The sequence below is a fragment of the Oratosquilla oratoria genome, chromosome 25 (assembly GCF_046742065.1).
Source record: "Oratosquilla oratoria isolate Oo_2021 chromosome 25, ASM4674206v1, whole genome shotgun sequence".
In the NCBI taxonomy this organism is placed as follows: Eukaryota; Metazoa; Arthropoda; class Malacostraca; order Stomatopoda; family Squillidae; genus Oratosquilla; species Oratosquilla oratoria.
In genome coordinates, this window is record NC_134801.1 from 33,493,570 (window position 1) to 33,510,478 (window position 16,909).

The 16,909-nt window shown below is 42.7% G+C and overlaps 1 protein-coding gene across 1 annotated transcript; it reads right to left on the reverse strand.

The window, feature by feature from the left end:
• Nucleotides 1-6,145: 6,145 nt before the first annotated feature.
• LOC143038906 (uncharacterized) lies at nucleotides 6,146-13,630 on the reverse strand. Its single transcript, XM_076208630.1, has 3 exons — nucleotides 13,582-13,630; nucleotides 9,526-9,626; nucleotides 6,146-7,634 (listed from the first exon to the last, which is right to left on the reverse strand). The coding sequence occupies exons 2-3, from the start codon at nucleotides 9,622-9,624 to the stop codon at nucleotides 7,347-7,349; spliced, it is 387 nt and encodes a 128-aa protein (XP_076064745.1). The 5' UTR covers nucleotides 9,625-9,626; nucleotides 13,582-13,630; the 3' UTR covers nucleotides 6,146-7,346.
• Between the last annotated feature and the right edge of the window lie 3,279 nt (nucleotides 13,631-16,909).

Genomic DNA, 16,909 nt, shown 5'->3' on the forward strand with positions numbered 1-16,909 from the left:
AAACAAAGCGCCCAAACACACCCCCTCCCCCCCCCTGCGCGCTGCCACATATTTGTTTTAAGCTAGGCAATTAGAATAATTAGGATTGTATCTAACCCGCTCGTGAACAGTGTCTACCTCAAGGAACAATTAGAACTGTGTCATCTCCCACATGAACATTATTCGTAGTACCCTTCACAACTAGGGACGGGAACGTAGAACTATTGGCAACGTCGGAAGCCGGCTAGCGGGCATGTTGACCTGACCTGCCGCAGGACACAAGCAGTCTAAGCATCGAGTTCATCAAAGGAGGTCGGACCGCTCGTTCTCGGAAGTCCAATCGTGTCCTTTCCTCCCTCATGTTACTGTTGGGGATTTTCATCCTTGTGAGCCAATCGAGTGTCGATTATTTGGGTACAAACCCCTCAAGCAAAAACTCTAATAGTGCAGTGCGATTGACCGGGACTACGTCGGTGAAGTGACTTGCAAGCCCATCACAGCACCCGCCCAGGCCGTCACCCCCCGCCCCCACCAAATGCGGAGCAGCGCCGGCCGGAGCTCAGCAGGAGACCACGCTAATTGAAGACGTCTCCACAAGCAAGACACATATTAAGTACAAATACTTTATCAATTTCATAAGCTAGGAACGCGCGCAGGGAATAGATAGGATGTATGTATGGAAGCCAACTGTTAAAACCCTTATTTAATGTCAAGTAGCATATTGCTAGTGTTTAATTATTTAATTCATTAAAACTCACAATAGGAGTTCTGGGTTTCATTAGCCTAGGACGGTTCACTTAATGAGTTGTCCCATCATACCCCTCCCCCCTCTTTGATTTACTCTCACGCTTGCCTTGGAGGGAAGGCGAGTGGTCCCGAGATGTGATACAAATCGCCTGGACTTCGGTTCCCCAACTGCAGCTATCTTCCCCCTCCCTTCATCAATCACTTAAGGTACGTGTTACCCACACCACCTCATCTACCACCTTCTTCCACTGTCCAGGAATTTGCGTCACGTGCTCGCTAGTGGTCCTTCGAACCGGATATTCAATCCATTACCTATGTACAGACTAGTTAATCAAGTAACGTGTCCTGACAAGTTCAATAATCTGTATGACAACTCATTAAGAAAATCACAACATGTTTCCCTGCGCATAGGTTAGCAACTCAATGTACTGTACAGGAGTCCCTCCTGCTCGTTAAGGCACGCACGAGGTCAACCATGATATAGTAATTTTATGTCACATTAATTTACCCTTCCTACTTTTACCTTTCTCTTGGGCAACATTTCGCCCCCTAAGTAGATTTAGATTGTGCTGAAATTACACTGGTCCCTTTTGACGGGTAATTCCACCCGTCGACTTCATTCAGCGGCATCCTCAGCCGCACATCGTAATTTTAAGTTCAGCCATTTTCGGCTTGATTTAGTTTCGGCTCGGCCCAGCCTTCCAAAAGCGGCGTTATAGTTAAGCCTCCCTTTTTGGCGCCATCCGCCACCACGTCCTTATGTTAAGCCTAGCCGTTACCGTTACGGATGACCTGACGCTAACGGCTCTCATCGGCCCGGAATCAAGCGGCCTTATTTTTAAACTTTCGCGGTTTCACGCGAGTAACCTCACTCCCTCCTCCCTTGTCAGACCAGCTCGTATGACAGCACAATCTTCTGTAGTCACTCCCTTCAATTCTCCATTTTCGTTGGACGACTCTCTCGCTCAACTCTTTATTTCATTGTAGATCGCTCTGTAACCAATAGATCTGAGAGAGAGCGGACCCCCCTCCTCTCGGCTTATGAATCATTTGCCGCAAGCATACTCAGACGGCCACCTTTTCACATAGAAACAACCTATTGTGCCAGTGCATTAAACGGCGGCCACCATGTCTTACTACAGCCCTACCGAAGACGCAATTACGAACGCAACACTGACCGAACTCATTGCCATCACGCAGAATTTCCTTGACGCTGTCACGGAATATACTGACGCGTACGGGACTGTCAACATCGAGAGCCTGAGTCCCAGTGCAGCAACGGAAATTCATCAAGAAGGTCAAGACCATCACCAAACATGGCGGTTCTTGGAGCCCGCCTGGGCCCTACATCCTCTTGATGAGCAACTTGCAAAACTTAAACAGAAATTGAGACCGCACAAGAAAGTCCTTTTAAACCTAAAAGTCCGAGCAGATGCGCGAGTGAACGGCGCAGATACCGCCGTTCAAGCGTCCAACAGCCAGCTTAACCAAAGCGCTACTGTTACATACATAAGGAAGGAACCCCAACCACCCTCTTTCGATGGGGATCTGGAAATGTTCTCCAGCTGGTGGAGCATTTTCAAGACAGTTGTTCATGAAAACGATAGATACACAGAGGGAGAAAAGTTCAGCGCTCTCATGCGCTCTCTAACGGGGAGTGCCAAACGCCTGCTTGGTTACCCCGTGTACAACAACACCGCGTATGAATACACCATCCGACGGCTGCATGATGCCTATGACAAGCCCTTGGCAGTACGAAGAAGTCTGAAGGAACGCCTCGTCGCTATTCCCGCACCTACGGACGAATGTGAGGACTTGTCAAGGTTCCTCGCCGATTGGGACGAGTTGGGCGAGAGGTACAGGAACGCAGTAGGACAAGCCCTCTCCGATGAATTTGTAGAGGATGTCCTAGTGCCGAAACTACCCCGCCAGGTTCTTTCGTCAATATACCTGTTCAAAGGCACTTCTGAACTTAGTGCACCAGAGCTTCAAGCAGCACTCAAAGTTTACTCGGGTGCCATCACGGGCAGTCGACTCCATACCCCGGTGTTGGTACGCCCAGTTGCCGCAGCGACCCCTACACCCGTTCCTACTCAACCATCAACACGCCAGCCTCGACAGACATTGACGAGCGCTCCGACGCCACCGAGGAGTCAAGGTCATACGTCAAGGCACACCACTGGACGGCCAGTACCCACGCCCCCACAACCAGCACCTGCGGTCCCCGACGAAGCACAGCACCGCGCCAACTGTTTGTTTTGCAGCGGCCCACATAGGCCGTCACACTGTACGACGTACCCGGATATCTCCACCCGCACCAACAGACTTTTAGCACTAAACAAGTGTACCATCTGCTACTCGAACAGGCATCTGAAGAACCGCTGCGACTTCCAAGCAGGCTGTATGAAATGTGGCGAGCGCCATAAGGCCCCCCTATGCCCTCAAGCCATCAGCATAACAAGCAATGGCATCATCGTTTCTCCTACGCAGAAGACAGTTCCTTCTCACCTCTGGAACCAGTCTCCGTTAAGCCACGCCCCCACTCCCCCCTACAGCGCGGCTTCATCTCAGCCTCCTGCTGGTTACCCACAAGCTCCAGGATACCATCCGTATTACCCCCCCTTCTATCAGTATCCGGGGGCCTACCCCCCTCATCACCAGTCCCCCTACCATCCTCCGTTGCAACCAGCGCCACTTGGCACGAGATCAATCCAAGATGGCACCTCAACCCCCACACCATCAACCTCTACCAGCTCCCACGACGCCCTCAGAGCACCGCCAGAGGTAACCCACGCCCCTGCTTCCACCAGTGCTCCCTCTTCAATATACATGGCTCCCATCCTTATAACTCCAACCGTCTTGGAACCCTCTTCAGCACCCACAGAAGCAGTGCTTGAGCACCCTCTGACGACCACGGTCTCCATCACGACGTCGGTTCAAACTTCCGCTGCACCTGATATCACCTTGTCTCAAGAACCAGAACCAGTACCTCTCGTCATTGAGAATACACAAGTTGCCACTGACACTCCAAGCTCTCAGAGCACCTCTGCTTCTACTACATCAACGTCTGTCAGCTCTCACCTCGACAGCTCCTGTGCCACGCCCCATGTAGGCTACGCCCCGGAAGCCAACTGCACCTTCTCTTCATCGCACTCGGCTCCCATCTTACGAACTTCAGTCAGCACTTCCACGGCACCAGATGCCACTTTATCTCAGGACCCGGAACCAGTACCAGTCCTCATTGATAATACACAAGTTGCCACTGACACTCCAAGCTCTCAGAGCACCTCTAATCCTACTTCATCAACGTCTGTCAGCTCTCACCACGACAGCTCCTGTGCCACGCCCCCAGTAGGCCACGCCCCGGAAGCCACCTCTACCCCCTCTTCATTACACTCGGCTCCCATCTTACGAACTTCAGTCCGCACTTCCACAGCACCAGATGACACTTCACCTCCAGAACCGGAAGCAGTCCCGATCATCGTTGGGACTACACAAATTGATAATGACGCTCGAGGTCCTCACATTACACCATTTGATCCTGGAACCTCTGTTACGGTCCCCAGAGAAGACGACGTCATCAGATCCGTAAGAGTCCGCACTCTTAAAGGAGAATACGAGCGGTCTGTCACACGAATCATCCCTCGAGAAATCAATCTGAGCGCGGACACGCCCCCTCATTCCCACGCGGACCGTCACGAACCGACCGCGGAGCACCTTCCCACCGCGGGGGAAGGCGAAGCGGACACCGTAGACGACGGAACCTCTCCGGCGGCGAACGACCCGACTGAAATCGCCTGCGAACACGAGCACCTCACCACGCCACCTACACTACAACCCAGCACGGCCACGGTGACCAACGTCCCAACGAGATCAACAACCACGTCATTCAACGAGCCAACAGCGGCTCCATTAACAAGAGCACGACCAAGAAGAACGGCCGCCTAGCAAGCCAGAAACTGGTTCTCTACTCTTGTTGAATGACCAGCCCTCTTCTCCCAGCTTCAGGCCGTACGGGATACCGCCCCCGGCCCCCTTTTTGGTTTATAACTGTGTCACAATTTTTGAAATTGTGACACCCGGCTCGCTGTCTCCCCTTCCCATTTTCTCGTCTGATTTCTCACCGTTACGGCCCTTCATTCCCTATACTCGGGAGAATTACCAGAGTCCTTAAGACTTCTAGTAGCTACATCCTGTCCTTTCACCTTCTCTTTATCCTCATCAACTGTTGTGCCATTTTGGCAATCAATTAAAGTGCCTTAACGAAGGGAGAGACTTCTAATTATCTAGAAACACCCCCCCCCCCTTTAGATTCGTGTTCCCATAGCCAAGCTCAACGGTTTTCGCGCCCAAACAAAGCGCCCAAACACACACCCTCCCCCCCCCCCCCCTGCGCGCTGCCACATATTTGTTTTAAGCTAGGCAATTAGAATAATTAGGATTGTATCTAACACGCTCGTGAACAGTGTCTACCTCATGGAACAATTGGAACTGTGTCACCTCCCACATGAACATTATTCGTAGTACCCTTCACAACTAGGGACGGAGACGTAGAACTATTGGCAACGTCGGAAGCCGGCTAGCGGGCATGTTGACCTGACCTGCCGCAGGACACAAGGCAGTCTAAGCATCGAGTTCATCAAAGGAGGTCGGACCGCTCGTTCTCGGAAGTCCAATCGTGTCCTTTCCTCCCTCATGTTACTGTTGGGGATTTTCATCCTTGTGAGCCAATCGAGTGTCGATTATTTGGGTACAAACCCCCTCACTCAAGAACTCTAATAGTGCAGTGCGATTGACCGGGACTACGTCGGTGAAGTGACTTGCAAGCCCATCACAGCGCCCGCCCAGGCCGTCACCCCCCGCCCCCACCAAATGCGGAGCAGCGCCGGTCGGAACTCAACAGGAGACCACGCTAATTGAAGACGTCTCCACAAGCAAGACACATATTAAGTACAAATACTTTAACAATTTCTTAAGCTAGGAACGCGCGCAGGGAATAGATAGGATGTATGTATGAAAGCCAACTGTTAAAACCCTTATTTAATGTCAAGTAGCATATTTCTAGTGTTTAATTATTTAATTCATTAAAACTCACAATAGGAGTTCTGGGTTTCATTAGCCTAGGACGGTTCACTTAATGAGTTGTCCCATTATACCCCTCCCCCCTCTTTGATTTACTCTCACGCTTGCCTTGGAGGGAAGGCGAGTGGTCCCGAGATGTGATACAAATCGCCTGGACTTCGGTTCCCCAACTGCAGCTATCTTCCCCCTCCCTTCATCAATCACTTAAGGTACGTGTTACCCACACCACCTCATCTACCACCTTCTTCCACTGTCCAGGAATTTGCGTCAGGGTTCTCTGAAGGTTGGAGAGTTGAAATGGATATGCAAATCCAGAGTAGGTAATAAGTATTCAGAGTTTGCCACGATACCACTTTATTTGTTTATCAGCTTTTCATACAAAATGTGATGCGATGCGTAGCGTGCGTCAACGATTGGCGGCGGTGAGTTGCAAGGACGGAGCTCAAATTCTTCATTATCTGGCGGCGGTGTGGATTCCATGTGGGCGGAATGACGTCACGCCATGGTTGTGTGTCTCCAAACTCACAGGTGCTGTTCAGTCATTGACACTAACATCAGAACTGAGATGCAGCGTATTAGTGTGGTGCATTGTGTCGGAACGAGACAAAGCAAGCAGGTCTCAAGTACTCAGCTTGTGGGTAATGGTGTCAACCCATAGTTCGAAAGGGTAGCTGGTGTCTCGGCAACAGAATTTGTGGAGCCAATATGCTCAATGTCAGCTAGTGGGAGATTGCAATATCACCTAGATTGGGAAGTGTAGTGCTTTGACTACTGTGTCTTTTAGGTCACGAAGGATGAGATATTTTGAGGGAATTAAGATAAATGTCATCAAGAGAGAAATACCTCAATTTGTGTAACATACAAAAATTACCCGAAAAATGTGAACTCTGGACTTTAGGCTGAGGTCACGATTGGTTCTATTACGCCACCCAATAAAAGTATGGGTACTAGTTTAGGGTCAGGTTTCTCTACCAAGGGCATTTAAGAGAAAAAGTAATATGCAGTCTGCGTCGTCAGATTTCCTGCAAACGGTTTCTTGTTGACAGGTTGTAGAGAAGACATCCATTCGTTCGGTCATCAAAACACCTTTTGGATGACACCTGACAAAAATTGCACACACCTCCTCCAGGGAATGCCTCTGGGAGAGACACCAAGTCCTAAACTTGTACCATACCTCAAGTAGGTTGCGCGATACGTTGGCATCAATCTTGATCTCAGGCTGAAATCGAGGAGGATGAAGGAAATTTCGCTTGCAAGTTGTGGAAGGTCGATCAGCATCTTGGGTATAGCGCACCGAATGTTTGGAAATTGCTTCAGTTCCGGCGTCAGAATCATAACACGAGAGGCGACCTGTCGAGAAAGACAGCACACCATAGCGCTGCGTCATGTCACCATGGTGGTGGTCGAAAGATCTGGTAAGCCCATCACATCGCGTCGGTACAACATTAGTCATGAAAGTCAGCACACACTGTAGATGGATCGCTATAGGAGTAGGACAGGAAAGTGCGTGGGGGTAGGGTTTCCGGCAAGAGGGGCTTCTACCTTCGACCGGCAGTCCTGAGAGCAGCGAGCCCCTGTGAGCCCAGCAGAGTATTCAGTAGCTCCGAGTTCCGCTTACTGGGGACAGGCGGTGCCAGGAGGGGGTTAAACATGTCCGAGGAGCGCTTGCTGGGGGCCAATGGTAGACCCCAAGAGCCCCACCAGGGCCCTCCCATCGCAGGCCCGGCCCCGGTTTCGGCCATGGCCCTGGCACGGGCCCTAGCCAGCACGTCCGAATTCCGTGACGACGATGATGACTCCAGGAGAGACTGCAAGTCCAATGGTACCTGAAGGGAATAAGTTGTGTGCTTTGATACGAGCGGCGATGTACTACGAGAGGTAGCACTAGTTTTTGTACCAATTGTGATAATTGTAACTTTAAAGTAGTGAGTGTAACATTACAATGAACGCCCCAGGCATGGGAGTAATTTTGGAAATATAAACAATATATTTAAAGATGAAACATATTTGTTCGGAAGTGTGTCAACCTTGTTTGTAGAGGTACCTATAAACCAGTTCTAAAGTGAGACTTATTGTACAGGGAAGGAAACATCTCTTCAGATAAGAATTTCCAAAGCAGGGGAGGAGTAGAAGAAATAATTCACTGCATATATATATATATATATATATATATATATATATATATATATATATATATATATATATATATATATATATACATATATATATTATATACACATGTATATATATATATATATTGCAGAAACCACAGGGAAATTAAAGTCGGAATACAGGAACGTTTTCGTCTATTACGACATCCTCAGACGAAAACGTTCAGTATTCCGACTTTAATTTCCCTGTGGTTTCTGCAATATTTTTTCGTCACGCGTTATTGTGATTATTTTTGCAATATATATACATATATATATAAGATATATGTATATATATATGTATATATATATATATATATGCGTAAGTAACCACTAGGAAAAGTAAACTACCGAAGCAGAGCGCTTTCGTATAATTACATCTTCAGTGCAGATACAAAGAAGGAATTATATGTCTTATATATCTTTGTATCTGCACTGAAGATGTAATTATACGAAAGCACTCTGCTTCGTTACTTTACTTTTCCTAGTGGTTACTTACGCATTTGTGAACACACGCTCCTAGTGTTTTTATTGCATATATATATATATATATATATATATATGTGTATGTGTATATGTATATATATATATATATGTATATATATATATATATATATATATATATATATATATATATATATATATATATATATATATATATATACCTGAAATGAATCGCCAGATCATACCAAATAATTTCCTCCAGTCACTTTGGGGTTCGAACCGAAGCCTCTCTTGACGCCAGGCCAATGCTTTACTGACTGAGCTACTGGAGGGAAACCTTGGGTCGAGTCCCGAGGCGACTGTCTGAAATTATTTGTAATGATATGCGCCGTCACTTCAGGTATTTACAACGACGAAAGCCCATTAAGGTTTCGTACCAACTTCGCCACTGGTTACGAGTTGAGCTCGGGTCTCTGTGAAAAGTCAGGTAAGGATGGCAGTTAGCAGTCTACCTAGATTCTTCGAGAGTTAAACCAACTCCAAATTGGATACTTATTGAAGCTCCAGCGGCGCAGTCAGTAAAGTATTGGTCTGGCGTTAAGCGAGGCCTCAATTCGAGCCACGACGTGACTGACAGAAATTATTTGGTATGATATGCGCCGTCATTGGCGATTCCCTTCAGGTATTTACAACAACAAAGTCCATTAACGATGGCAGTTAGCAGTCTACCTAGATTTTTTGGGAATTCTATCAACTCCAAGTTGGAGACTTTTGAAGCTCCAGTAGCTCAGTCGGCAATGCCTCGTGGTGGCTCTCGGAAGTTATTTGATATATATATATACTGTATATATATATATATATATATATATGTGTGTGTGTGTGTGTGTATGTGTAATATCATAATGGTGAGGCAGAGTGGTAGAACAGGGATAAATTATGATTTCATGGGAAGCAAGGCTATGACGGAGTTTGTAAAGATACTCATCTTAACGTGAGGGTAGAAGGATAAGCAGGATTATTTTTTCACGGGTTAAACTTGGGGAACGAGAGGAGTGCATTCATGAATACGATGCATTTAGAATAGGTGTATTTGATGTCGAAAAGTTTTGGAAATATGACGTACCGGTGGTCGGTCGGTGGCCCAGAGAGGATGTGACGTCACACAAGCTAGCACCGCAACGAGTCCTGTCAGTACGACAAAATGTAAGGGACTCGAGATCATTTCTGCAAAATAAAGAAGAGGTCTGTAGGTTAAGAAAAAAAAAAGGAGATAATTTCTGCAAAATAGAGAAAAGGTGTTTAGATATTTTGAAAAAAAAAGAAACACTAAAAACGCATACCTTATTAGGTCTTACCATATACGCTTGGCCGTAGAATGTCTTACGTTCATGTTTATAAAGTTTGCTTGTTCATTTTATTACATTTACTCAGAGGCGGTTGATCTTATTAAATTGATTGCTGCATATTGTATATAGATCATGCGAACAAAGAAGTACTTCATTACAAGATGAAAATGAACCCCCAGGCATTTTACCGCCAGGCGTTTACTTTCATTGTACTGTATAACCTTTAGGATCATTCGGGGTTACTCAGCTGCGCCATACCTTGACTCGATATAGTCGTAAAAACACCGCTCGACAATGAACACAGTTTTTTTCTTCTACTGTAGTCTATCTTGATTACACTTTCCGTACTGAGTGGCAATTAACTTGAGCTTCGTGACACCTCGAAAGCAAAAGGGTTAAAGAATGACAGGGCTGTAGTCATGAAAACAGGGGTAGCTTATGGGTGTGAATATTTGACTAGGTTTAAGTTTAACGCTTTCTTTAGCTGTGCAATCTGGCCTGGCTTGTCACCAAAATATTCCTATCTCAATTCAACCCTTAATTGGACAAGTTTTAGGAATTTCTATGGCTGTTACTGAGCGAATTTATTTGATTCTTGTTAGCAGATTTTTTTTTTTATGAAATAATTGCAATTATGCTGAGGATGAAGACTACGGTCGTGTTCGGCAGCAGCAGTAGCATATTGAACAGCATTAACTTTGTTCAAATATTAAAAGTAGAAGTCTCGATCCTACACGCATATTAGGATATCTTTTTCACATGTAACATAAAATACGAACCACCCCTCTGTAAAGGAGACTCATATCTGATAGAAGTTGACCGAACATTTGAGCTCGATGATTCAGAAGGAAACATGAAGACAGACAGGATTCCAAAAGCATAGTACTGAAATTTGAAACTTTTGGAGTGAGTCGATTAGGACAGATTGACACAGCAAATGTGAATGAAAAGTATGTGTTTTTCCTAGAAATTCATAGAGAGGACACCAGTAACTTCGTATGCAAAAGAGAAGTTCTCCTTCCAAAAAAGACTGGTTCAAACATATGTAGAACAATACAACAGTAGACATAGAAATCTGGCATGGCTTCGCGTGCATAGTCCCTAACATAAGCACGTTCACTCTGGTAGAACATTATGATGCACAATTAAATAACTCGTACGATTACCTCGTAGTAATACTCTAGATAAGCACGTGAACAGGATTGTTGCCATATACTTTCAGCAATCAGTACGACGCTGCATGTTGTATAGCCAGCTTCATTTGTCCGCAACTTACATTATACAATGACCAAACACACCAGAGGTACAAAGTTGCAAGAAATCAGTATACTTGGCTACTCAAAGTGGTATATATATATATATATATATATATATATATATATATATATATATATATATATATATATATATGCAAAGAAATCACAAAACACACGTGATAAAATATTTTTGCAGAAACCACCGGGAAATTGAAAAAAACAGATACCGAACGTTTTCGTCTATTTAGACATTTTCAAAGGTACAAAAAAGCAATACAGAAAGAAACAATAAATACATAAGAAGACAAGGATACTCGGAGAGGTCCCATGTTACATTTTATCACACACAATTTTGTCAATAATAAAATTGTCCAATTTAAATAAACCCAAACTCAAGTTCATGTTATTTCCAAAATTTCTTTTTATAAAACAAGATTCAATAATATCCAGATAGTATTCAAAAATAATAACAACATTAAGAGTCTGTTAATTAAAAATTCCCCAAGAAGTAAAGAAGGATGTATTTATAATATACCATGTAAAAATTGTGATTTTATTTATATAGGCCAAACAGGCAAAGGCTTAGAAAAAAGAATAGGCCAACATAAATATAGTATTAGAACGGGGCAAGTGTCCAGTGGATTATTTGTCCACCAAAGGGATTATGGTCATAATATTGACTGGGGAAATTCTAAAATAATTACTTCTTGTAATAATATTATAGAAAGAAATATTATTGAATCTTGTTTTATAAAAAGAAATTTTGGAAATAACATGAACTTGAGTTTGGGTTATTTAAATTGGACAATTTTATTATTGACAAAATTGTGTGTGATAAAATGTAACATGGGACCTCTCCGAGTATCCTTGTCTTCTTATGTATTTATTGTTTCTTTCTGTATTGCTTTTTTGTACCTTTGAAAATGTCTAAATAGACGAAAACGTTCGGTATCTGTTTTTTCAATTTCCCGGTGGTTTCTGCAAAAAAAAAAAAAAAAATATATATATATATATATATATATATATATATATATAATAGTAATAAAAAGTGTGAAGGTGAGAAACGAAATAGGAGGATAGTACATGAAATAAGAGAGATGTACATAGTAAGAATATCCACTAAGTACCAACACAGGCAAGAATATGGGAGGATTGCAGACTTCATGTTGAGAGTGAATTGAAAAAAAAAGGGTAGTTACGGGACACGGCACGGTGGAGAGTCGGGTGCTGAAGAAAACTGCTGATTTCAGGTATCCTATCGCTGATACATTTTTACGAGAAGAATTCTCTCAAGATGGATACTAGTGATTATAGCCCCAATTTTCGAATATTGATATAGAAAGGACACATTGGACTACGGGTTACTGACACTCACAGGTATAGTAAGAAGAAACTGGAGAAGATAAAAAGGAGAAAAACAATATGAATTACCTAAGAAAGACGAAACTGGTATTGGATAGGAAGTCCAGTGATTTCAAACTTCTAGGTTTTCTTAATAGCCACAGACATTTCACAACTGCTCCCAAGGTCTTGGGTCGAGTCGGCTAACAATTAGTAATGGTGTATACTTTACACGTGTTGTTTTTAGTACTATCTAATACTAAGATCTTTGTGGATGAAGGGTCATCCTTATTCCCCGCCGCTCCTCGGGTCAGAGGAAGTGCAACAAGAAAAAGCACCTCCACCACAACAGCCGAAGCTGGTTTACCCCCACCGCTTCATTACATGGAGACCCCCTCTCCCGTCATTCGCTCCAGAATTTACAAAACAGATAAAAAGAAATGACTTTGGGCCGCGTCGATTATATTACCCATTCACACTCTCCATTTACACTTATCTCTTGACATCTCCCTCTTTTGCTCGACAGACATTCCCCTTGTACCCAAGGCCACCTCCCCCATCTATTCATCCCATTCTCGGTCTGACCCTCAAGCTCTTTCCATCTATTTCTACTTTCTACACTATCTTTGTTAGCCTTTCCTCAGCCATTCTTTCCATGTGCCCAAACTATCCCAGTATTCTTTGATCAGCCGTATTTGTCAATTTATTTTCCACCATTGCTCTTTGCCTCACATCACAATTTCTTACACTATCCTCATAATCCCCACCAGACTTCTTAAACGTTTCATCTCAAACTCGTTTAAGATCCTTTCTGCGTTTCTTAAATTTCAAATTTCTGCATTACACCCATCTACAGGACAAAAAATCTCGTAAGTCTGAAGGACCAGCACCTGTTGAACACAATAACGTCCAGGGATCTTGTTTCAAACCTGCCTCAGGTGAATAAAATCATTTGGCGTTAGGTAGAGCAAAATCTGTAAAGACACACAGGCTCGAAGAAGTTGAAAAAAAAATTCTACAAAGGGTTGATTGCAGAGCTTAGTTCTGAGTAATAGTGCAGCAGAGATAGTCGGTCAAAGAAGAGGGACAAACAGGTGATTTTAGTTAGTTAGGGGAGTAAGGCTATACAAGAGAGGAGCCTCCAGTGAAGGAGGAGACTGAGCGGGGGTGACAGGAGAAAGAGAGGGAGGATCTTATTGACAGGGGCCAGGTAACAAGACGATACGCGTCACTTACCGACTTGTACAATGGTGCGAAGGGCCTGTGTATGTGTGGACGATAGGAAGGTCACTCCTCACTTTTATACATGTTGCGGCCGCTGCTGCTGCTGCTGCTGCTGCTGCTGCTACCCCGTCTCGCCCCGTCCCGTCGAGCTGAGGGCGGGACGGGGGGCGTCTCGCCACAGGCCGGGGCGGGGCCCATTGCGTAATATTGAAATTCCTTCTGACAGAAGGGCAATTTTCGTCTAGTTTCAATCTTTAGTCTTTCGTTTCAAGTTACTCGAAGTACTCACCCATCATGCTTTTCCTTCCCCTGTTACTGGCTCCGTTTTTTTATATTTCTTTATCTTTTATACCTCTCATTCTTGCTCTATTGCTTCTTTTCATGTTAGTGTCTTAACTCCCTCCATTTGTCATCTTCCTTTTTAGAGAAAGATAAATCTGATAAAGGAGAATTATTATGATACATATATATATATATATATATATATATATATATATATATATATATATACGTAAGAAATTAGGTGGGCGTTAGTAAATAGCATTTTATCTAGAATAGAATATTATATTGTCCTTGATACCAAGCGCTGGAATTTTATTATTTAATCCAATTCTTGCGATACATCAAGATTTGGCGTATCGGTTTATTATTTTCTCAGTGTTCCATTCATTTTTCTTTATTTATTTTCTGTGTCGTTCGAACAACATTTGCGAAACCGACCGTTTGTCCTTCTCTATGAACATGTTGCAGCCGTGGCAACTGAATGAATGCAAGAGGGCACAGCACGGCGAGGCTTTGTTCGAATATCACAAATCTGCACTGAGGATGCCAAGGGCAACGAAGTCATCATCTCGAAAACAAAGATGACTTCAAGACAACAGCTACAGACACTTGCAGTCCTTAGCGACATCAGGCGGCGCTGATGATTGTTCCGCTGAAGACGCTGTTATCAAGCAATGGGCAGTGAGATCCAGATTATGCCTTGGCCATAGGAATAGCACCTGACACCACTCCCTGTCACCGGCAGGAGGTAGAACCAGAGGCACTCACAGAACCCTCATCGCCGCAAGCGCCACTGTCATCAGGCAGTAGCTCCATACCTATCAAGTCTTATGTTTTTTGTGTGAGTCTTACGCAATTTCTATGGTTTTCAAGTCTTACGGCATAAGTTGAAAATCTTACGCTTTTTCTCCTCATGTTAGAGAAAGCTATGTCTTGCGTTGCCGAGGACAACAAGGAGGATCAGTGAGATGCAGTAGGTTCACTGCAACTACGTCTCACTGATGGTCTTTGTTGTACACAATGTAAACACATGGCACAGTGTGAGCACCACATAATAAAAAAACAGTACTGTTTACAAGAATTAAACAGTACTGTTTTTCATGATATGGTGTTCATACTGTGTCATGTGTTTACATTGTATTTTCATTCTGCATTTGTTTTGAAATTAATAGATATTGAATGGCAAAAAAATATGGTTTTCTTATGGTTTCATTACCGTTTTATACACAATCTTATGGTCTTCAACGCAAAAATCTTACGGCAAGACACCACAGTAGCTTGACAGTTATGTTAAACTCTCAGACTGTGCCAAGACAAAAGTAAGTTTGTATAATTTTTCCTAATTTTTTTTTACATTAAATTATGTGCTCTAGCTCTGTAGCCGAAAAAAAGTAATCCGCAACATTGATAGTGGTGAGAACCTAGAAAATCTGGTACATATTTGGTAATCTACGGTAACCAATTATCACATTTCGCTGTGGTTCTAAAAATACTATGATCTGCATATCTGATTTAACTCAAAATATATATTTTTTCATTGCCCAGTAGGCTAACATGCGTGTATATATGTATATATATATATATATATATATATATATATATATATATATATATATAATATATATTTATATATATATTTATATATATATATATTTATATATATATATATATATTTATATATATATATATGTATATATAAATGTATGTATAGATATATATGTATATATATGTGTATATATATGTATATATAAATGTATGTATAAATATATGTATATATATATATATATATATTATATGTATATATATACATATGTACATATATATATATATATATATATATATATATATATATATATATATATATATATATATATATATATATATATACATACGTTTAAAGCCCTTGTATCCGGCACCAATATTACCAAAGATACGAGAAAAAGCCGGATATGGGAAGGGATACTTGAAAAAATAAATTTGTTTACATTATTCATTCACTTTATTGATAAACCTTAATTCACTTTAGTAATAAATACATTCACATATCTATATATTGTAAATTCAATCAGTATAGTGTAAATCGAATCAATATACATAAATTACAATCATCACAGCATCGCCAGTTGTCTAATTCATCATCTTATAATGTTACGACGGAGTTGAGAGCGGCCGCGTTCGGTGTTGGTGGCTGAGAGGGTGCGTTCACCTTTACACTCATGTTTTCTTTCACTGAACTTTTTGTACCAATTTTCGTAAAATCTCTGATGTCTCTTTTCTTAGAACTTTGCCCTCTTTGTAACAAGAACTCATTTTGAATACAGTGAAGTGATATCACATCATGCGTGCTCATGTATGTGTACTGTTCTGCAAATTTCACAAACACTGCTAGACCCTTTGCTGCATCCTTCCACGACACTTTTGGCTCATGGTCGTCGTCTTCTTTACTATTTGCCTCTGTCGTTTTTGCGTGGTGTTCATCATCACTGAGGATGTTACTGCTTGGTCATTGTCCACATCTACCCACGCTTGTATCGCTTCGTCACTAATGTTAACTTTAGCACGACCACCCATCTCTTTCAATTCTTTCACCACCGACTTCTTTCTTGCCGATGGAAAACCATAAAAATTCTCATCACCTTCCTGATCTTCAAAAAAGAAAAAAAAAAAAAATGGATTTAATTTTCTCCAACATCGCATTAAAGTTTGTTGTTTTACATCCTCCCAAGCTAGCGAAGCCATAGAAATAGCATCCTTAACATTAAACCCACGTTGGAATTCGAAAATACTACCGTCCTCAAAATAAACTAGTTTGCGCATAAAATTTGTCCGATAATTCATTTTAAAGTTTTGAATCACTCCTTGATCCATGGGCTGGATCACACTCGTTACGTTCGGCGGTAAATACACAACGGAAATGTTTCCAATGCTCAGTTCCTCAGCTGGTGGATGTGCTTTACAGTTATCGAGTAAGAGAATAACTTTGCTGTCCTCTGGAAGTCCTTTCTTTTTCAAATTTTGTTTCACCAATGGGACAAACACATGCTTGAACCAGTTCATG